This window comes from Micropterus dolomieu, linkage group LG09, assembly GCF_021292245.1.
Source record: "Micropterus dolomieu isolate WLL.071019.BEF.003 ecotype Adirondacks linkage group LG09, ASM2129224v1, whole genome shotgun sequence".
In the NCBI taxonomy this organism is placed as follows: Eukaryota; Metazoa; Chordata; class Actinopteri; order Centrarchiformes; family Centrarchidae; genus Micropterus; species Micropterus dolomieu.
In genome coordinates this window covers 29,578,434-29,600,346 of record NC_060158.1, presented here as the reverse complement: position 1 = coordinate 29,600,346, position 21,913 = coordinate 29,578,434, and the positions used below count along the sequence as shown (strand labels likewise).

The following is a 21,913-nucleotide window of genomic DNA, read 5'->3' as shown; positions in this document are numbered from 1 at the left end:
AGCACTAAGATCTAATAAAACCAGTACAGAGACAAGTCCTTTGTCTGATGCAATAAGGAGGTCGTTAGTAATTTTCACCAGTGCTGTCTCTGTGCTATGATGAGCTCTAAATCCTGACTGAAAATCCTCAAATAAACTATTGCTCTGTAGAAAGTCACACTGCTGTTTAGCAACTGCTTTCTCCAGGACCTTAGAGAGAAATGGAAGGTTAGATATAGGTCTATAGTTGGCTAAAACATCCGGATCAAGTTTGGGCTTTTTCAGAAGAGGTTTCATTACAGCTACTTTAAAGTACTGTGGTACATAGCCTGTTGATAGAGATAGATTGATCATATCTAGTATAGAAGTGCTGACTAAGGGTAAAACATCTTTAAGCAACCTAGTCGGGATAGGGTCTAAGAGGCAGGTTGATGGTTTAGATGAAGAAATTATTGAAGTTAGTTGGTAAAGATTGAGGGAAGCAAAACAGTCTAAACATATATCTGGTTCTACAGCTGTTCCTCTACAAGGTTCCTGAGTTTAGAGATAAGTCGGTGCCAGTTAAGGGCAGGTCTTGGTGAATTTTGTTTCTAATAGTTAGAATTTTATCATTAAAGAAGCTCATGAAGTCGTAACTACTGAGCGCTATGGGAATACTTGGCTCAATAGAGCTATCCAACGAAGGTTAAAATCAAGGGCAACTGGACTTGGTTGAAGATACTGTATCTTCAACCAAGTCCAGTTGCCCTTGATTTTAACCTTCGTTGGATAACTATGACCTGGATGACTGAGAATCTTCATAGACATCTCAATAGAGCTGTGACTCTCTGTCAGCCTGGCTACAGTGCTGAAAAGAAACCTGGGGTTGTTCCTATTTTCCTTTATTAATGACGAGTAGTACGCTGCTCTGGCATAACGGAGGGCCTTCCTGTAAGTTTTAAGACTGTCTTGCCAAATTAAACGAGAATTTTCCAGTTTGGTGGAACGCCAATTCCTCTCAAGTTTCCGCGATATTTGTTTTGATTTGGGAGTTTTAGTATTATACCGTGGAGCTAACCGTCTTTGTTTTATTATTTTCTTTTTTAGAGGGGCTACAGAGTCGAGTGTCATTCGCAGCGAGCCTGCAGCACTATCAACAAGATGATCGATTTGGGAGGGACTGAAATTAGCATAGGAGTCCTCCGTTACTTTGTGACTTGATAATGAATTTAGAGCTGATGGAATTGCATCCTTAAATTTAGCTACAGCACTATCAGACAGACATCTTGTATGGAAATTTTTGCCCAATGGCGTGTAGTTCAGCAATACAAACTCAAAAGTTATCAAACAGTGGTCAGATAAAGAGGGATTCTGTGGGAACACTATGCTGCAGCACGTGTTCTGACAGGAACCAGGAAAAGAGATCACATTTGTCCTGTCTTAGCTTCTCTGCATTGGCTTCCAGTAAAATCCAGAATAGAATTTAAAATCATTCTTCTTACCTACAAAGCTCTTAATGGTCAGGCACCATCTTATCTTAAAGAGCTCATAGTACCTTACTACCCCACCAGAGCACTGCGCTCCCAGAATGCAGGGTTACTTGTGGTTCCTAGAGTCTCCAAAAGTAGACTAGGAGCCAGAGCGTTCAGCTATCAAGCTCCTCTCCTGTGGAACCAGGTTCCAGTTTGGGTTCAGGAGGGAGACACCATCTCCACATTTAAGAGTAGGCTTAAGATTTTCCTTTTAGATAAAGCTTATAGTTAGGGCTGGCTCAGGTGAGTCTATAGCAACATTACCTTTACTGTCTGTACCTCTGTGTGTATATTGTGTAGGCTGCCTTTCTCCCCTCTCTCTCTCTCTCTTTCTCTCTGTTCCTCTCTTGCTCTCTCTCTCTCTCTCTCTCTATCTCTCTCCTTCCTTCACCCCCAACTGGTCGAGGCAGATGGCCACCCACCCTGAGCCATGGTTCTGCTCGAGGTTTCTGCCTCTTAAAAGGAAGTTTTTCCTTGCCTCTGTCGCCTAGTACTTGCTCTTGGTGGGAACTGTTGGGCTTCTGTAAATAACATCACACAGTATGGTCTAGACCTGCTCTCTTATGAAAAGCACTGTGAGATAACTGTTATTGTGATTTGGCTCTATATAAATACAATTGAATTGAATTGAGAGCCAGAAACACCCTCCAAGCACGAAAGAAATCTACAAACGGGCAGGTGTTGCTCAGTGGTAGGATGTTGTTTTTGTGTCACTGACCAGAACGTTTCCTTCAGTAATGACACCACCAAGTGGGTATCATATCCAGTCAGGAATATCCCTTCCCCTTGGGAGGAGCCCACTGCAGCAGGAACTTTAGGTTTTAAATGTTGATGCTGGTAGAAATGATGTCTGAATTTATGAATTTGCCCTCTTCATATTTCAGATGTGTATGTACTTGCAAACCAAAGATTAAAACTACTTTGTATAAGTGGAAGAGTTTTGTTCTTTTGTGTCTCAGCTCTTTGTTTGTCCGAGCCTTGTAGTGGTTATTTATTAACGTTATTGAAGGCTGATCGACGAAAACTGTTCCTTGTATGTGTACACATACATGCCAGAAAAGCTGATTCTGATTAGTTAGCTTTAGAGGTGCTGAAATGTATTTGTTTCCCCCTGCTTCCAGGCTTTATGTGAATAACATTAAATTGATTGTGCATCTTATCAGGTCACACTTGGAATGTTTTTTTCAAAATGTTGAACTATTCATTTGTTAAATAACTTTATTTATATAGCACCTTTCTATATCAGAAAGGGAACAGAAAGGTACTTAGCAAAATGCATGGCAAGTTTCTGTCATAATTACATTACACAGTATCTTGTGTGCAAAGGCGACATTTTTGCCGGAGTGTGAATTTTATTTAAACCATCTGTTGCGCATGTTGTGTACAAACAAAATTACAATTTCACATTTGTGTGGCCTTGAAGTAGAAAAAAACATGAAAGTAAGTTTATCTTTATAGCACAGTCTGAACAAGAACTTACAACAACAACAGGGGAGGTAAAAACATCTTGGCAAATGAATATATGAAGTATAACATGCTGCTTGGTTAATACTCATTTGTGGTTAAACGCTTATTGACAGACTGCGAAGGCCACAGAAACAAATGATGGGACAGCTCTGCTGGTTGCCTAATAACACATTAACCCTATAAACAGCGAAGTTGACTGTCTAATGAAGAAACGAGAAGACTAAGTCTACAGATTATGGAACAGCTTATATCAGATTTTTGGGAGTCTGGTTTGATTCTGGGTTTACAGGGGCCACTGACACAATGATTGGATTGCAGTAAAATGGCTTCAAGTGGCATGAATTAGAATGGATCAGTAGGTTTGAAAGCTGTAAAATTTGAGAAGATCAGCGGTGGATTGTGGGTGTAAGGCCGGTGTGTCACCTTGAAGAACCCAACTCTCTTCAGCCTCAACTTAGCTTAAAAACTTAGCTGTGGGTTTTTTTAAGCATATGTGGGCTTTAGAAGTAGAGATGCTGGAAATGTCACAAAAGTTAGAAGTCAACAGTTACCTTGATGTGTTAGGCCATGTCAAAAGGAAGTGGTGTATAACTGTACTGCGTTATACAGAATGTATCTGCTTTTATTATTTATCCTATCCTCGATATAAATGGATTGGACAAAATAGTAGAAATGCCACCATTTTAACAGTTTAACAGCACCACAAGCTAAACCCTCTAAAATTACCATTGATCCAGCACTGCTATAAAACAACAAAAACTGAACATTGGAATCTTCATAAAGGTGGAATTTATTGCAGGACTGTTTTATTAGACTGCATTAATTTTAGCAACTCCCACCACAGCACAGCACAGCACAGCACAAATTTCCATTCAATCTTTTTTAAAGGAGTGCAGAGGCTCAAACAGAAGGTAACACATTCATACACATTCACAGCAATGTGGAGGACAGTATATCGCCCAAGGACACTTTGACATGCAGACTGGGGGATCAGGGGATCAAACCACCGACCTTCTGGACCTTCACAACCACAGCCCCCCCGCAAGTATTTACTTCTGATATATCTTTATTGATTTTAATCTTCTTCTTCTAGTGATGAGCGGCCTAACAGAAAGACGTTTTCTAAACTTCTTTACCAGGTCATATATCCCGTTCCATTCTCACCGTTCAGCAGGTGGCGGTACTGCTTTTCAAGCTGTTCCACGATCGCCATTGAAAATTGCTGAAGAAGAACAAGACCAATAAGAGCGCCCATTTTAAGGTCACATGACCTGGAAACGCACGCTTAGCGAAAGGAATTCGACTGTGGAATGACAACAATGCAGTTATTTTGTTCTATAAAATAATTTTACAGCCAGGAAGTCGTCGATATATTATATCCATCTTCACGGTAAATGACGCCTTTTATATGCACATGACAAACATGCTAATGAGTTTATTTCAAGCTCCTAGTCCTCTCTAACGTTAGTTACTTTGTTGTGATCATGAATGCAACTTCCACATCATTTGGAAATTGTTGCCAGACTTATATAAAAGCTATACGTTGAATATACCTATGCCGAATTAAACGGTGGACCCAAGGAATTAATGATTTTCTGTCGATGGTTATCAAATCATTAGGTCTGTTTAGGAATGACCAAAGCAACAATACATCGCTACATTTCAAAGGGATTTGGTGCGACGTTCTGCTCCCCTGCGTATGCACGACGTGATCAGGAGGACCGAATGGGACTGTTCACAGTGCCGGTGCATTTGATGGCTTTCTTCTTTATTTTGGTAGATAATGAAGCTGCGTGTCCAGCTGCAGTGTAAGAATTTGCATGAATACCTGAAAGAGCTGAGTCCTGAGGTCTTGGACAGACTGTACAACCATCCAGCAACATGTCTGGCCGTATACAGGTATGATTGCTTTAACACATACTCACTGATGGTAATGATCAGGGCTGCCAACTTTTCACTTTTAGTTTGGAGTGAGATTTGTGATCAGTGACGTCAGTGCATTTTATGAGTAGCCTTCTGTGACATATTCCACGCAGGAATCCTCGCGCCTTAACCCTCAAGAATCAAGTTTTAAAGTTCAGCAGCCGAATTCACAATTTTAAAGCATGTATGAAATGCCAAGTCAACAATCATGGTGAGTGATAATTGGTTGATTAGCGTACTTGCCAACCTCCAGCCATATATATCCTAAATCAGAACCGAACCTAACCTGGCTATCTGGGGTCTTCCCCCAGAAAATTGGTAATTTCAGAGACTGCTTTCCTGCATTCTAGTGAATGCATGAGTGGGAGACATTGTCCAAGATGACATAGTTTGGACAGCATCATCCTCCTGACACCACCGACAGAGTCCAGCTCCACCTCTGAAAGGTTAAACATATGATCAGATATGATTGACTCGAATTTTCAATACAGGCTATGATTTTCACACATACACTGTTACCATTGGTGATTTTGAATTTCAAAATACTACTCATAGTAGTATGCTTAGTTTAATCATACCCCAGAGAAATGCAGGTTTAACCCAGGAACCTACTGAAAATCCCATGCTGTGAAATTATTTCCCCAGCAGAGCAGTTTTGTTGCCATTTTTATTCTGAGCTTTGCAAATTACTTCATTTTTGATAAATGAAGGACTGCATAGTAATTTTGTCTGTGGATCTCACCACACTGCCCAGCGAGCCGCTAAATGCAGTTTAATGGTCTGAGCAAGCTTGTTGCTGGGTGCTAGTCATTGGGTGCTAATTTTACGCAACGTTGCTGTGCAAATTAATTTCTGCAGTTTGACCATGTCTTTTTGACACGTAGCCTTATTCTTAACTTCTGATCTGGAGAAGGTCTGTATGGAGGAGTGGGCCAAAATCTCCGTAGGAAACGTATCTCTGTAATTGCAAACAAAGGTTTCTGTACCAAATATTAAGCTCTGCTTTTCTGATGTATCAAATACTTATGTCATGCAATAAAATGCAAATTAATTATTTAAAAATCATACATGTGATTTTCTGGATTTTCATTTTAGATCCCGTCTCTCACAGTTGAAGTGTACCTATGATAAAAATTACAGACCTCTACATGCTTTGTAAGTAGGAAAACCTGCAAAATCAGCAGTGTATCAAATACTTGTTCTCCCCACTGTAGCTATAAATGGTGTTGAAACGGCAACAAAAGTCACCAAATTTATTTAATATTTTTCCAGTAACCCTAAATCAAAGAATAGAAGTAATTTCCCTAACATTTTATTGTTGCTGTCAGCTCGCACTGGTGCATTTACGTGTACTACAAATTTAGGTGCGGCTAGCTTAATTGCCTTCTCAAACAAGTGACAGAAACGGACGTCAACGTTACTAAAATGGTAAGTCTCGAGTCGGATGCCAAAGTGTGAGTGTGGGAGCTTACAGCAGCACTGACAAAACTCAATGTTGGAGGTCTGTAATGTTGTTATGGGATGTGGAAAAAAAATTCGGTTCATTTTGAAGCTGTGGCGGAACAAATTAAACTCGTTAATTAATGGAAAACACTCCGAACACACACGCACGCGAAATGTCAGAAACACGGCACTGAGAACTTTAAAAAAATTAAATAATGTATAGCCACCATGTCATTGTCTTTAAGGTTCAGTGTGTAGGTTTTAGTGGCATGTAGTGGGGAGGGCTGTGAATTGCAGCCAATGGCTCTCAAATATCCATATTTAACCTTTTACATTATAAGATTGGAAAACATCAATTAATGACACAGGGAGATCGAACTTGCAGCTGTCCCTTCATCACTTCCCAGGAAATTCAATAAACGTAACCTGTTGGCCTCAGGTGAAGATGCCAACGATGGTCGTTCAGTCTTGGACACCGGTAGTCCTAACGACTGTCGTTACAGCAACCAGGAACACTAATGAACCAGCAGTATCGACGATCCAGGCAAACGACCCCACTGAGGTTAAATAGCTGAGTTTCCCTGCCAGTCAGTCAGAACTGAAGAAGTCCTTCAGTTCTTCAACCAAGTCCAGTTGCCCTTGACTTTAACCTTCGTTGGATAACTATGACCTGGATGACTGAGAATCTCCATAGACATCTTGCTGCTGTTGGCAACTATTTTTTTTTAAAAGATTCTATCGCAAAACTCTATCAGTAGCCTAACGTTACCCCTCTAGTGAAATTGTGTGTGACTCACAGTGCAGACTGGGTCCACTTGATAACTATCCTGGTGTACGCTGGTGTTGCATCAGCTATGCAGAGTTGATTGGCGCTGTGACGTTATCAGTTAGAAATGAGTTTTTCACTGTGTGGAAAATGGACATATTTAGTGAGAGCATGTGAAAATTCAATTTTATTTATATAGCGCCAAATCACAACAACAGTTATCTCTCAGCGCTTTTCATAAAAGAGCGGGGGGGGGAGAGACTACACAATATACACGCAGAGGTACAGACAGTGAAGGTAATGTTGCTATAAACTAAATGAAAAATGGTACAGATATTTATAATAGTGTTAATGGTAACCATCGTAATGTTAATGACTATAATAACAATAAGACTAGCAACAATAGTCGTTGCAGCAGAGGGTGTCGAGCAGGAACACGGGGGCAGCAGGTGACCCGCAGCCACAGATCCAGACTCCACAGCTCCAGAGCCAGAAACACCTGCAGGAAGTGATAGGAGGAGAGAGGAGAGGGACGAGAAAGCACAAGACTACCAGAAAGGGGAGAAGTTGTGTTAGTAACATGCATTAATGGGATAAGGTTGCATACAGAGGGAAAGAAAGTAGAGGAGAGAGGAGCTCAGTGCATCATGGGAAATCCCCCGGCAGTCTAGGCCTATAGCAGCATAACTAAGGGATGGTTCAGGACTCACCTGAGCCAGCCCTAACTATAAGCTTTATCAAAGAGGAAAGTCTTAAGCCTACTCTTAAATGTGGAGATGGTGTCTGCCTCCTGAACCCAAACTGGAACCTGGTTCCACAGGAGAGGAGCTTGATAGCTGAACGCTCTGGCTCCTAGTCTACTTTTGGAAACTCTAGAAAAGTGTCATTTGTGAGTCCTTACAGTCAGTGTGTGAGAGTTGGCAGCCCTGGTTATGGTGTTGATAAAATGACTCGTGAGGATTGTTTTGTGTAATTTTACACTGTGTCTGAGCCTCTATAGGGAACTCCCCTCTCTGGCCAAGAATTATGTGATGCGTATGCTGTTCCTGGATCAGCCTCTCCCCCAGGCAGCAGTGGCATTGTGGGTGAAAAAAGACAGTCAAAAGTGAGTCATTTGTCATGTCCTTATTGCACTTCTAGCAGCATTGTAAGTGGGGTGAACCACACCCCACTCCTGTACCACTGTGTGACATTTGCCACACAGACATGTTACTAGGGAATTTAATTTGTGATAATTCTTTTTTTTTAAATTTATATTCACATTAGTTCTGTAAACTTTACAGAACTAATGTGAATATAAATACAAAAACATCTTTGTAATGAATGCATCCTGTGGGCCAACACATTCCCTGTAGTTAGTGGTAATTTTTGTGATGCTAGGTCCAACAATTGACAGCAGATGGGTCAAACTGTTCCACACTCATCCTAACCCTAACATAAGCCTTGAACTGACCATCATCCAGACGAAGCTCCTATACCAGCTGGTGGTAAAGTTGTGATTTCTCCTCTTACTGATGGTCCTAAGTACATTTATCTCAGTTTTACTGTCAAGGGTCTATTAGAGATCAGCGTCTCATCCTCAATCACAGCCAGAGCAAGTATTCCCGCCTGTTATTTTATTTTTTGTATCTATAAGCTACTTTTTTGTTTAGTTGCAGGCTTCAACAAAAAAGGCAGCACACCACTTTTTTTTTTTTTTTTTACCTGCTCTGGCTGATCAGGCCCTAAGAAGACCGAATCAGCTTTTCCAATTAACCTCAACTCAGGATATCTTAATAATTAGTCATTTAGCTGGTGCTTTTATCCAGAGCGACTTACAATAGCTATGTGTGTCAGAGGTCGCACGCCACTGGAGCAACAATGTCTTTTGTATAGGGGTTAAGTGTCTTGCTCAGGGACACATTGGTGAATGTCACTGTGAGAATCACACCCAGGTCTCCCACACCAAGGTATGTGTCTTATCCACTACATCATCGCCACCCATCTCACTTGTGTGACTCATTGCAGTCATTTTATATCAGGTAATATGAGGCCAGTTATTACTTACTGTGAGACTTAAAGGTTCAGTGTGTAATATTTAGGAGGATCTATTGACAGAAATGCAAAATAATATACATAACTATGTTTTCAGTGGGGTATAAAGACCTTCCATAATGTTATGTTTTTAATTACCTTAGAATGAGACATTTTTATCATGCACTGCTGGTCCCCTTTCATGGAAGTCGCCATGTTGTGCTGCCACCGTAGCCCAAACGGACAAACTGCTCTATAGAGAGCATTTCGTCACTATGTAGAACACATAGGAGGAAGAGACGAATGGAGGTCCACACATATTATTTAGCACAAGAGCTGAGAGAGCGTGTTGAGTAGCTGGTTGCAAATTTGCAACCCTCACCACTAGATGCCACTAAAACTTACACACTGAACCTTTAACCTTTAAAGTGAGCAGGCTGTTGTGACTAACTGAATAAATGTAACTGGAAAAATTGCATTTTATAAAGGCATTGACAAAGAAGCTATATTTGATGTGGATCAGCTGTGCTTTCTGGTTCAATCCAAAGGTAATCTGTATAGGGATGTTGTTACTGATGTTATCGGTTCTACATTGTGCTACAGTGTTCCCTCAAATTACGCTCTTGCATTGTTATGCACAGTACAAAGTGTTGAAAGTTTCCTGCTTTGTCTGCTGCTGTTTCTGTTGTTACAAGGGCAACGTTAGCAGCTCTTTTATCACCTAAAAAAAACAACACATTTCAGAGCAATAACCAGTTAATTTTTTTTTGTCTCTGGTGTCTACTTGCAGGGATCATGATGAATGTGTCTCAGTGTTGGCAGGACTCCGCCTTTGGCACAGTCCACAGCTGCAGGGTGGTCTGCAGGGATACATTTTAAATCCTGTGTTCAAAGACAACCTCAGGATAGCACTGCTTGGCGGGTAGGTGTACTCCCTGTGGACACACTGTTTAATCACAAGGCTGCAGCACTATTCTCGCTATGTTTTTATAACTGTTCATTCCACAATGAAAATGAGCTAATGCGCACAAAACTTTTCAATGTTTGTACAAGGTTAAATGCTGGAATATGTGTAGAAAACTAGGTGTAATGAAAACCAAACACACCAGCTACATGCTTGGTTTCACTTCCCTCCACTTCCTTCTCATCCTAGTTCAGCAAGGTGTGGGTGTGGGTGGGTGTGTGAAGAAAAAGAGGGGGTCATAACTGCTGCTTTCTGCCGCCCAGTTAGCCATGCAGCTAGCTTAGCGGCCCTATTAGCAGCCTGGAATGGGCAATGGAACCGGATTCAGCAGCTTCCCAGTGATCTCTGCTGGGCCAAGACCGAAAAAAATCTGAGACCCAATGGAGACAAGTTTGACGACAGGGAATACAATATTGAGGTGATTTACAGCAGCTCCAACCAGGACTCTTGACTCCAGGGACAATGAAGACACGGCAGGTTCAGGCGGGGACAGGAGCGTCAAGTGGGAGAGGAAAGAGGGAGGTCGGACATCAGAGAGGCAGCAACAGCGTGTAGAGCCAGAATATTTATACATCTAACTCTGCGAAATTTGTTTTAACTGATTTGGTGAGATTTATTTTGTTTGTCGAGTTTGAATCAAGTGTGTTTTATGATGAGGTGAGGAGGCGATTGGTTCGGTGAAAGAAAGAAACTTGTTTTCAGAAGGTGTAATAGTTCCTTTCTTGACATTTTGAATTTATTTGGATTTTTTTTTTTATTAGACTGAAAAAGCTAAGAGAGCCTGTGAAACGTACCGAACTCACCACTTGCGCACATCTCCTAGCTGAAACTACAGGGGAGAAGCCCAACTGTGCATTCAGACCAAACGCAAATTTAATCCTCGCGTTGCTTTCCTCGGGGTTTTATCGTTGGCCTACTGCCAAGTTACATGACTGCATAACTTTAGTTACTTTGTTGTGAATCTGATAAATAACTTTTGGAGGAGGGACCGTAACAATTGTCTTGGGGCCTGTAAGTTTCAAACCCACTGGTCCAGTCCCCGTTTTCCTGCATAACCGACAGTGACAATAGTAGGATTTACAAAATTATAATCAGTACCTGGCACAACAAGAGTCCAACACAAAGCTAACATTATGTGAAATATATTGTAATGTTTTGCTGGCTAATTTTAGATAATGTAAGCTTGCTCATGCAAACAAATTGCTATGACTGGGGCTTGGCTGCTCGCCGTGGGTCGGGCGTATGTCGAGTCGGCTGATGGGGTGATTTTGAAACGGCAAGCTAGTCAGTATAATGGAACAAACAGCCCAAATGAAATATATGGACATTACAGATAGTAACGTTCATTCATTCTAAAAATGATTATAATTTCTTTTCCAGCATTCATTGTTCATTTCAGCCCAGGATGATGCTGACTCCTAATTAAAAGGCGTGTCTTTAAAGAGGTGGTATTATGCTTTTTAGCTTTTTCCCTCTCCTTTATTGAGTTATGTCTTTTTTTTTATGCATGTAACAGGGTTGCAAAGTGAAAAAGTCCAGCCAAAAGGGAGTTCGCATCTCCCACAGAAAGCACTGCCTGAAAACAGCTCGTTTGTAGTCTAGCCGCTTCCTTGAAAGCTAAATGCCCCTCATAACGCTCGCCAAGAGGCTAGTCAGACACGCCCTCAAAAACACCGGTGGAAAAACATTGAGCTGCAGCACACAGCGACAAGACGTCCGCCTGCTGCCTCTCTTCTCCCCTCCAAACACTAGCTACCCTCCAGGCAGTCAATGGACATAAAGTTGTTACTGTGATGTAGAGACAGAGCTCAGTTAAAACTTGATGGATGAAAGATACATTTGTTACAGATTAATAACTCACCACTCTAAAACTCTTGCCCCAGTCTACATTGCCAAGCTGGTCAGCAACATGTACAACTGAACTGAAGCCGTGTTTGCTTCTCGCTGACCCGCCCTTCTCTGCTTCTGATTGGCTAGTAGTCCTTAACTAGGAACTGCGCATGTGCAACTCCCAACAATGATCATTTAGAGACAAGATGTATCACTCCATAGCTAAACGAAGCCTTCAACACAGGGTGAAAAGAGGAGCTGCAGCAATGTGCAGTATGAAAAAATGATGGTGTTTTTTCAAAATTTAACCATGTAAACCTGTTCTGGTACAACAACTAAATAAGATTTTGAACCTGAATATGAGCAGAATACCACCTCTTTAATAACAGTTTTCTGAGCTGATATTATGACCTTAAGTAAAAGACTCTACTGCTGTGTCGACACACAGGGGCAGAGCATGGGCAGATGAGGGGAGCACTCTGGGTCCTGACCGCCACGCACGGGACATTGAGAGTCTTGACCGCTACGCTATAGAGCGCTGGGAGGTCATCCTGCATTTCATGGTGGGTTCACCCTGTGCTGCTGTCAGTCAGGACCTGGCACAGCTGCTGGTTCAAGCAGGCCTCATGAAAAGGTACACGGTAGTAGTAGTAATAGTAGAGAGGACTAACAAGTTTATTTTTATAGTGTAAAATTGACTCGCTCATTACATATTTTGGTCTTTAAAGCGAGCTAGTAGGTTATGTATTTCAGAAGAATTTCTATGTTATATTTGTTGAAATTCTCTTTACAACCTGACAGCAATCGATGCTCTGGAATTTTCTTTTAAAAATCAGGCGGCATCTGTGGTTGTTGCAGGCCTGTAATAAGACCGTCCAATAATTTTTTTCTGCCTGAATGGAAATGATTGGCTGGCCTACCTGCCGATCTACCTGCACGCACGCACTCTGACCGTGCACTTATTGCACATGAATGTATTTTGAGTGGCTTTGGGTGGAGGTTTAAAGGGTTGTGATTTTTTTTTTTTTTGGTTGGATATTTTTAAAATCTAGCTGCTTGCTAGATTTGTCAACTTTACCTTTTTATAAAAGCAAACTAGATTTCCACAAAAAGCACTGGAAATGATGGGTTGTTGATTTAAGACACAATAGCAATATAATATGTTCGCTCTAGAATTATACATATCAGAATGTTTTTCATTCAGATGTTTGCTGTAGAAATGCACTTTACTTGGACAAGCAACACAGAGGTTAACTTTATTATTTATTTATGTGTCACTTTTACATGGGAAAAGGTTTGGAGGATGAGGAAAATTAAAATTCATCTTGGTAAACTATGCCAAATCCTGGTAACCCTTTTTAAAAGAAAATGATTAGCTAATATGCTAATTAGCCAGGCACAGTAGCATTAGAAGCTTAGATTTGATCAGATATATGCTCTCTTTAAACCATTCCTTACACTTTCACTCTTGTGATTTGGGTTTTGAAAAGGGGATAAAACAGACACCGCATTATAAACACACTCTTACTACAACCATCTAAAGTTTGACAGACCTGCCATGTCTTGTAACTGCTTTAATTGCTAACCTATGACTGGACAGTCACTTATAGGGGGAAGGGGTTGGTCAACGGTCAGTTCTTGAAAGTATACAAACCTGAATCAGAGGAAATGCATAGTGAATATAATTTATATATTTGCATCAGATAAGACCATTCCATAGCACTTTCTCTTCAATTTATGTAGAATTATGGAAAATCAGACATTCTCTGTCTCAAGTCTCTGAACTGTAGCTATAGGTTGACTTATTGAAGTGTTAGTGACCACGACCACAGGTTTTATGCTGTATCTCATGTTGTCCTGTCATCTTTGTTTGTCAGTGAGGCGGGAGAGGCACCCTACATCACCTCAGCTGGTTTCCAGTTCCTCCTTCTGGACACAACCTCCCAGCTTTGGTATTTCACCCTGCAGTACCTTAAAACTGCTCAGGTACCTATGTATCACGTTTATTGACCAGAGTCATTAGCGACTGACATTTATTTGTTCATGCTGGCTATTACTACCCACTTTTAATTGAGAATATCTACTTGTATACATTTCATGCTTTCTTTTGTAGTCCAGAGGGATGGACCTGGTGGAGATCTTGTCATTCTTATTCCAGCTCAGTTTTTCTACTCTTGGCAGAGTGAGTGCACAGCAGTTTGCTTCCGTTTGATTCTCAGAGCATGTGCATGTGGAAAGCTAACATAAGAAGTTTGAAGATTTAAAAATTCCTGCTTATTTTGAGTTTCTTTGTTGTTACTGATCACGTCGTGTTGCCTGTGTGCCTCAGGATTACTCAGTGGAGGGCATGAGCGAGTCATTACTCACCTTCCTGCAGCACCTGCGGGAGTTTGGATTGGTCTTCCAGAGGAAGGTGAGGCACTGAGAAGGAGAGGGAAGATCCACTAACACTTAAAATATTGTCAGCATCAGTGTCTCTTTTTAGATGAGAAGCAGCTGTAATGATCTTCATGGGGAAGCTGGGTCAATGGAGTACAAAAACAGTGATGTTATACACCAAAACATACTTATACGTATTGCCACTAGAAAATGAACCAAAAAAGATGCACGCAATTCAAATAAAAGAGGAGCAAATGGTTTGGATAATTATTTCAATTCAATTTTATTTATATAGCGCCAAATTACAACAACAGATATCTCTGAGCGCTTTTCATAAAAGCGCGGGTCTAGACTATACTCTGTGATATTTACAGAAACCCAACAGTTCCCACCAAGAGCAGCACTAGGGGACAGAAATTTGGGTATGTGTAAGCAACATTCAGCTCTAGAACATGTTAATGAAGTAAAATTTTTCAGGGAAATAATAAATATAACAGCTTGCGCAGTACGGAAGCACCAGAAATGACTGAGGTATACCAAGTATGTTGACAGTAATAATACTGTAAAACATGTACATATGTTTTTAAAGGGGTACTCCATCATATTTCCATAAAGTTTTTCTGATGCAGCAGATGTGCTGACTTTTAGTGCCTGATATGGTTCAAGATTCTGGATCCTACAATTCCCTTAAGATCATCCCTGCTTTGCAGGCTAAATGCCCCGTCTTTCAAACTCCAGACCTCCAGTTAGTAAAAAGGCTTCCTGTTATAAATTTGGTGTATTTAAACCCATGCTGAAGACATCACTATGACATCATCGGTTATTTTTTCAGACCCGACAAAGCTTCTCCTGATGCACACAAGACATTATACAACTGTTGTTGTTGAATTTTAAGTAGCTTTTCTGAAGATATGTGATACATGTTTGTTAATATTTAAAAATTAAATAAGCATGTTAACTTGTGAATCAGGCCTTAATGAAGTTTACTAGTTTGAATTTATTTAATTTGGAATACTAATCCTGGTTCTGAATTGGATTACTTTACAGAAAAGTGTAGTGATCAGTAAAAGAAAGCATTCTTACATTTGACCATTTTTAAGGATTCAGTTGGAATTACTTGAATTTGCAATAAAATATTCACCTCAAATTCAACTAATCCTCTGGTTGATTGCAATAGACTTCGCAATAAAAGCTCAGAAAAGTGAAAAGGTATATTTATGTCTTTTAAGCCATAAAACTTCAATTTTACATTAAGGCAGACTGACTGACAGCCAGATGTGATGGGTGTAATTTTGTCCCGATGTGACTTATAAAAGCAGATTTCGCTGTTCACTCAGTTCAAAATATCTGTATGAAACTAAACAATTAGAATTTGGTGAAGTTTGTTCAGATATACTTCATATAGTTATGATAAGTATGTATAGTTGTGTGATTGTACTGTATTCTATCATCAGAGGAAGTCAAGGCGGTACTACCCCACCAGACTGGCAATCAGTCTGGCTGCAGGAGTCACTAGCAGCTCCTCTTCGTCGTCCTCTAACTTGGCTTCCACTCCTGGTACTGGAGATGCAGGCTTCATTGTGGTAGAAACCAATTATCGTATCTACGCCTACACAAGTATGTCTGAACACTGGAAGCTTTTTGTGCTGCATGTTCACACTAATAAATACATTTGACACAATGTTCAGGTCTCTGTTCATATGAAACCATTGTTGAGAAGGCTGGTAGACTTGCTGTATATACTGGAATTTGGCAACACCAGATGTTCAGATGGATCTCATGTCTGTGTGTTACAGAGCTGGAGTCAGGATGTTTTTTTGTTTTTTTTAGTTTAGCATAAAGACTGTCTGCAGGGGGAAACTGCTAGTCAGGCTCTGCCCAAAGTATACACCTACCAACACCTCTATAACTTTACACCTTTGTATCCAGTGTGTTTAAAAATGCTTCACAAGTACCTGTACTGACTTGTTTGCTTTTATGTGCCCATCCCAGACTCAGAACTCCAGATCGCTCTGGTGGCTCTCTTCAGTGAAATGCTGTATCGCTTCCCCAATGTAGTGGTGGCTCAGGTTACAAGGGAGTCAGTGCAACAGGCCATCGCCAACGGCATCACAGCACAACAGGTACTCAACTACTGCACCCACTGTAGTACTACTTCAACTACTACAGGGGAAGTTTGGTGTATTTAAGGGGGAAAATCCTGACCAGTAGAACTGTACCATAAATCCATTGTAAATACCCTTCATATTTAGGCTTTTCTCACTAAAACAACAAAAATATTAGATATAGTAATAGTGAAACTTATATGGTGCGGTAATAGTGTCAGTTGCCCCCCAAACTCACTGTTAAGGTATGTATATTTTGGTAAATGAGCTTTTCTGGTCTACCGACTAGTGCTTTACAGCACTCATACTTCTTACACTAATTGAAGAGGCTGCAAGGGGCCAACTGGACTCGTGTAACACGGCACCTGAGCCACAGTTGCGTTACATTATAAAATCAGGGAGCGTATCTAAAAATCCTAGCATTCCTTAAAATTAAAAAATCTGTAAATAACTAAGGCATACATATTATGTACTCTGTAAAGTACAGCCTTTCATCTTACTGTAGGATGGAGCAAGAGAAGCTTAAACGACCTGACCCATCATGAACATGCTGAAAAACAGCCAGTGCAACCAGACAAGTAACGGACATATTTAACGGACGAATAATACTGACTTGGTGTGCAAAGGTACACTTTACATTGAGATTTAACCAAAAATGTTAAATACCTCAGAAGTCCAATTGTTCTTATACTGTAGGAATGTGGTATGGTGGGTTTTTTTTGTCCCCAAAGGCTAAAATGTGCCTATTCATCTCAGTATCCTGTATCTACGTGGGTAGTAGGTAGCAGAAAAATGTGTTAAATAGAAAATGCATATTTTGTGCTTAGTATCTGTATCATATGTCATGGAAATGTTTATCATCTAACAGTCTGTGTGGACCAGATTTTCCTTGAAAAATGGTCTAATCCATCTAAATATGTGTAATAAATCTTTTGTTTTTACTCTCCAGATTATCCACTTTCTAAGGACCAGAGCTCACCCTGTCATGCTCAAACAGGTACACCCATCCATTCTTTTCACACTTAACTCTAATAATAATGACTGGTTGGCCTTTAACGGGTCTGCACAGTGTCTTCATCTGCCATCTCTGTGCCTTAGACCCCAGTCCTGCCTCCAACCATAACGGATCAGATCAGACTCTGGGAGCTGGAGAGAGATCGACTGCAGTTCACAGAGGGTGAGCATGCTTACTTTTTAGTGTGTGTGTGTGTGTGTGTGTGTGCGCGCGCAAGCCCTGAGAAGAGATGTTTGTCTTGAATACATTTTTGTTTATGGGTGACGAGCCATTATTTCTAATCTCCCATGTTTTTATAAGTATATTTTGTCATATTTTAATAACACGTCTCCTTGTTTTGTGATCTGTTCCTGTTCTGATGTTAATGCAAACTCAGCACTGCCTCCATGTATTCCTGTTGTTTTGAGAAAGTCAGTATAATGTACTAATTCCATCAGTACAACAACAGTCATGTCATACTCACAACGCTGCCTCCGTTTTTCTTTTTTTTTTTGTTTTTTTTTAAAACTCAAACTGTATTACTAAGAAATTGCAGTTACTTCTACTTTTTGATCACGTTTTAAATTAAACCAGTGGCTCAAAGGTCAAAATCCCTGTCTGTCTTGAAAGACTTGAAGAAATGTGCAATATTTGTAGGAAGAGTTGCTGAGTTGGAAATTAGTTTGAAAATAATTGTTTGAGGAACAGTAAACAAAATGTTCATCAACAGAAATCTGTCATTGAAATAAAATGGAAGGACTGTAGTCTATGTAGTAGTCAGTCCTACTTTGCTGTTTTATTTTAGTCGTTAAGGTAGCATCAGTGAAAGCGAAGATTTCCTGCACAGATGTTTCACATTAAAAGCCTTCCAGCAGCTTGAAGGGCATAATCCCTTCGGTTCCTGACAGGCTTTTAATGTGAAACAAATGCAGGAAGTGTTAGAATTTTATTGGCAGTAGCTTAAAAGTGATTAAAAATGGGATTTAGATGTGACTGGAGATAATTGGGGAATGAAAACAGTATTTGTGTTTAAAAAGAGAAAGTTAGAGCAGCACAGTGGTGAGTATGTTGATGGGATTAGTACTGTGGAAATGTACATTATGTTGAATTTACCTGGTTAGCTTTTTACCCAGTCTTCATTAGTGAAGTGACTGTTTGTGTTACTCAAACTCAACCATTATTTGATTACTGACTTTTATTTGAGATTACTGTATTTTCAGCTTCAGTAACATGATAAAAACATTTATTTGTATTGTAACAAATGTATATGTTTTAGAAACAGTGTTGAGGAATTTAGAATCCATTAACGGAAAGGAAACCTAGTGGAGAAATGACTCTGTGTTTGGTGGGCTCTGAGCTTTACAGCTGCTGTGAACTGATAGATTTGAGTCTTATACTTATCGATACAAAGGCCGTCTTCCTTTGTGCTGCCCGAAGTTTATGACTGACAGATAGCTCAGTTAGTAGAGCTGAGCTCTAACTCTTGCGGTCTGAGCTCTTCTACACTCAAATAGTGATAAGTATTGATGTTGTGCTGGCCTTTAATCTAATTTCTCCCCTGTCTGTGTTGTTGATGTCCATGTCTCCTTCAGGAGTGCTCTACAACCAGTTCCTCTCCCAGGCTGACTTTGAGGTGCTGCGAGACAGAGCTCAGGTTGGATTTTGTTTCCTGTCTCCATGATAATAATATAATAATTTATTAATTATTGACATTACATAAATTCATTTTAGCAGACAATTTTATCCAAAACGACTTACCATTGCTATATATGTCACACGCCTCTGGAGCAACGAGGGGTTAAGTGTCTTGCTCAGGGACACACTGGTGGGGAATTGAACCAGGGTCTCTCACACCAGAGGCATGCTTCTTATCCACTGTATCATCAGCACCCATCTGTTTAGATTTATAAATAATTTACATGGTTTTCTGTCTCTGTACATTCTGCTGTGACAGATGACTGCTGTGTTACACCTTATTGCTACAAATGCTAAATATTTGATTATATATTTTCATGTGACACTGAACACTGAAGAAATTACACTTAGCTATAATGTAAAGTAGTGAGTGTACAGCTTGTATAACAGTGTAAATTTGCTGTCCCCTCAAAATACATCCAACAGCCATTAATGTCTAAACCGCTGGCAACAAAACTGAGTACACCTAAGTGAAAATGTATAAATTTGGCCCAATTTGCCATTTTCCCTCCCCGGCGTCATGTGACTCGTTAGTGTTACAAGGTCTCAGGTGTGAATGGGGAGCAGGTTGTTAAATTTGGTGTTATTGCTCTCACTCCCTCCATACTGGTCACTGGAAGTTCAACATGGCAAAGAACTCTCTGAGGATCTGGTTTAAAGAATTTTTGCTCTACATAAGGATGGTCTAGGCTATAAGAAGATTGCAAAGACCCTGAAACTGCGCTGCAGCACGGTGGCCAAGACCATACAGCAGTTCAACAGGACAGGTTCCACTCAGAACAGGCCTCGCCGTGGTTGACCAAATAAGTTGAGTGCACATGCTCAGCGTCATATTCAGAGGTTGTCTTTTGGAAACAGACGTATGAGTGCTGCCAGCATTGCTGCAGAGGTTGAAGGGGTGGGGGGTCAGCCTGTCAGTGCTCAGACCAGATGCCGCGCACTGCATCAAACTGGTCTGCATGGCTGTCGTCCCAGAAGGAAGCCTCTTCTAAAGATGATGAAGATGAAGCCCACAATCAGTTTGCTGAAGACAAGCAGACTGAGGGCATGGATTACTGGAACCATGTCCTGTGGTCTGATGAGACAAAGATAAACTTATTTGGTTCAGATGGTGTCGAGTGTGTGTCTTGCCTACACTCAAGCATGGTGGTGGGAGTGTCCTGGTCTGGGGCTGCATGAGTGCTGCCGGCACTGGGGAGCAACAGTTCATTGAGGGAACCAAGAATGCCGACATGTACTGTGACATACTGAAGCAGAGCAGGATCCCCTCCCTTCAAAGACTGGGCCGAGGGGCAGTATTCCAACATGATAACGACCCCAAACGCACCTCCAAGACGACCACTGCCTTCCTAAGGAAGCTGAGGGTAAAGGTGATGGACTGGCCAAGCATGTCTCCAGACATAAACCCTGTTGAGCATCTGTGGGGCATCCTCAAACGGAAGGTGGAGGAGTACAAGATCTAACATCCACCAGCTCGGTGATGTCATCATGGAGGAGTGAAGCTCTGGTGAACTCCATGCCCAAGAGGCTTAAGGCAGTGCTGGAAAATAATGGTGGCCATAAAAAATATTGGCACTTTGGCCCAATTTGGACATTTTCACTTTGGGGTGTACTCACTTTTGTGAGATTGTATGTATGTATGATACAGTAGATACAGTCACTCTAGTGGCCGGCTGCTGTTTAATGAATGTGTTATTATGCAGGGTCTGGGCTGTCTGGTGTGGCAGGATGTGGCTCACAGGGTGATGGTGGTGTCACCACAGGGACACAGCGAGGTCAAGAGATTCTGGAAACGACAGAAGTCTCACACGTGACCGGTCCAAGAAAAAACCGATGCAGTGATGTCACACCTGATGACTATTATTCCTGTGACATCAGGATTTTCTGCCTGCAACAGTTGTTCATTGCTGTCAGTGTTTTAAGAACATGGAGATGATATAATTATTTTGTATATTTCATAAAATGCTGACTTTGTGTATTTTGGATTAAATGGTCATAAGAAGAGAATATACAAGTCTGGTCATTCTTTCCTTTTTGAGTAGTTATGTAATTTGCACATAAATGCTCTGTATTTGTATAGCGCCTTTCTAGTCTTCGTGACTACCCTGTGCTTTTTACACTACATCGCATTTACCCATACCCTTTGACATGCCGCCCTTCAATGATGAGCCAATGATGAAATACTATCTCATATACTGTACCTAAAGCATGGAAATGAGTGAGGTCTTAATCTGGTGTTGCAGTACACTTTATCCCCTTGCTGCAACTGGGCACTACTTGCAGCAACTGACTGTGCAGCCCTATGTAGCATTACATTTTTACACACTGTACATGTCATTACTGAGTTAGTGAGTCAACAAGTGACCTTACTTGGTAGTGCCCCATCTCAGGTTACTGTGGTAGGTAAAAAAAAAAAAAGGGAACATAATAGTTAAACATAACTTGCACAGGCCAGTTGATTCATTCTCTGGGAAGTTTTCAGTCCAACATGGTGGAACCATACAGCTGCTTATGGATACAAGGTAGTGGCAAAACTTCCAGCTCCACCTGCAAATTGAATCGAAATTTTTAAGTGGTCATGTTCAGTTCAAAATTAGCAAGCCTCCTGCTCTTAAATCAGGGCTCATAAAACTAAAGGATCAATTCCTTTTGGTAACATTCCCCTGGGAAAAGTCCACATCCCACTCCAAAGTTACCTGACCAGCTGTTATACTTCCTGGCAGTGGTGAGGCTTAACAAAGCCTCTGGTCAGAAACTGTCCATGGATCTTGCTGTTACATGAACAATGCTTTATTGTCAGGCAGGATTCGCACTGATCAGACATTATGGAAATGAACATGATAA

The 21,913-nt window shown here is 40.8% G+C and overlaps 2 protein-coding genes and 1 long non-coding RNA gene across 6 annotated transcripts in view; all 3 read left to right on the top strand.

Moving 5' to 3' along the window:
• LOC123976309 (ankyrin repeat and MYND domain-containing protein 2-like) overlaps nucleotides 1-21,913 on the top strand; it is an 817,726-nt gene that overhangs the window by 319,375 nt on the left and 476,438 nt on the right. The window lies entirely within an intron of this gene.
• gtf2h4 (general transcription factor IIH, polypeptide 4) lies at nucleotides 4,194-21,076 on the top strand. Of its 4 annotated transcripts, none has more exons than XM_046058352.1 (14): nucleotides 4,195-4,347; nucleotides 4,738-4,856; nucleotides 8,090-8,194; nucleotides 9,893-10,024; nucleotides 12,345-12,530; nucleotides 13,774-13,882; nucleotides 14,010-14,078; nucleotides 14,226-14,309; nucleotides 15,730-15,892; nucleotides 16,268-16,398; nucleotides 17,330-17,377; nucleotides 17,479-17,557; nucleotides 18,967-19,028; nucleotides 20,773-21,076. In XM_046058352.1, the coding sequence occupies exons 2-14, from the start codon at nucleotides 4,741-4,743 to the stop codon at nucleotides 20,881-20,883; spliced, it is 1,395 nt and encodes a 464-aa protein (XP_045914308.1). In that variant the 5' UTR covers nucleotides 4,195-4,347; nucleotides 4,738-4,740; the 3' UTR covers nucleotides 20,884-21,076. The 4 variants fall into 4 exon arrangements, with proteins under 4 accessions (XP_045914310.1, XP_045914308.1, XP_045914307.1 ...); XM_046058351.1 differs by having other exon boundaries at nucleotides 8,081-8,194; XM_046058354.1 differs by lacking the exon at nucleotides 12,345-12,530 and having other exon boundaries at nucleotides 4,194-4,347; nucleotides 8,081-8,194.
• On the top strand, nucleotides 4,867-5,388 carry LOC123976326. Its single transcript, XR_006826328.1, has 2 exons — nucleotides 4,867-5,091; nucleotides 5,192-5,388. It is a non-coding gene; the product is annotated as an uncharacterized LOC123976326 (long non-coding RNA).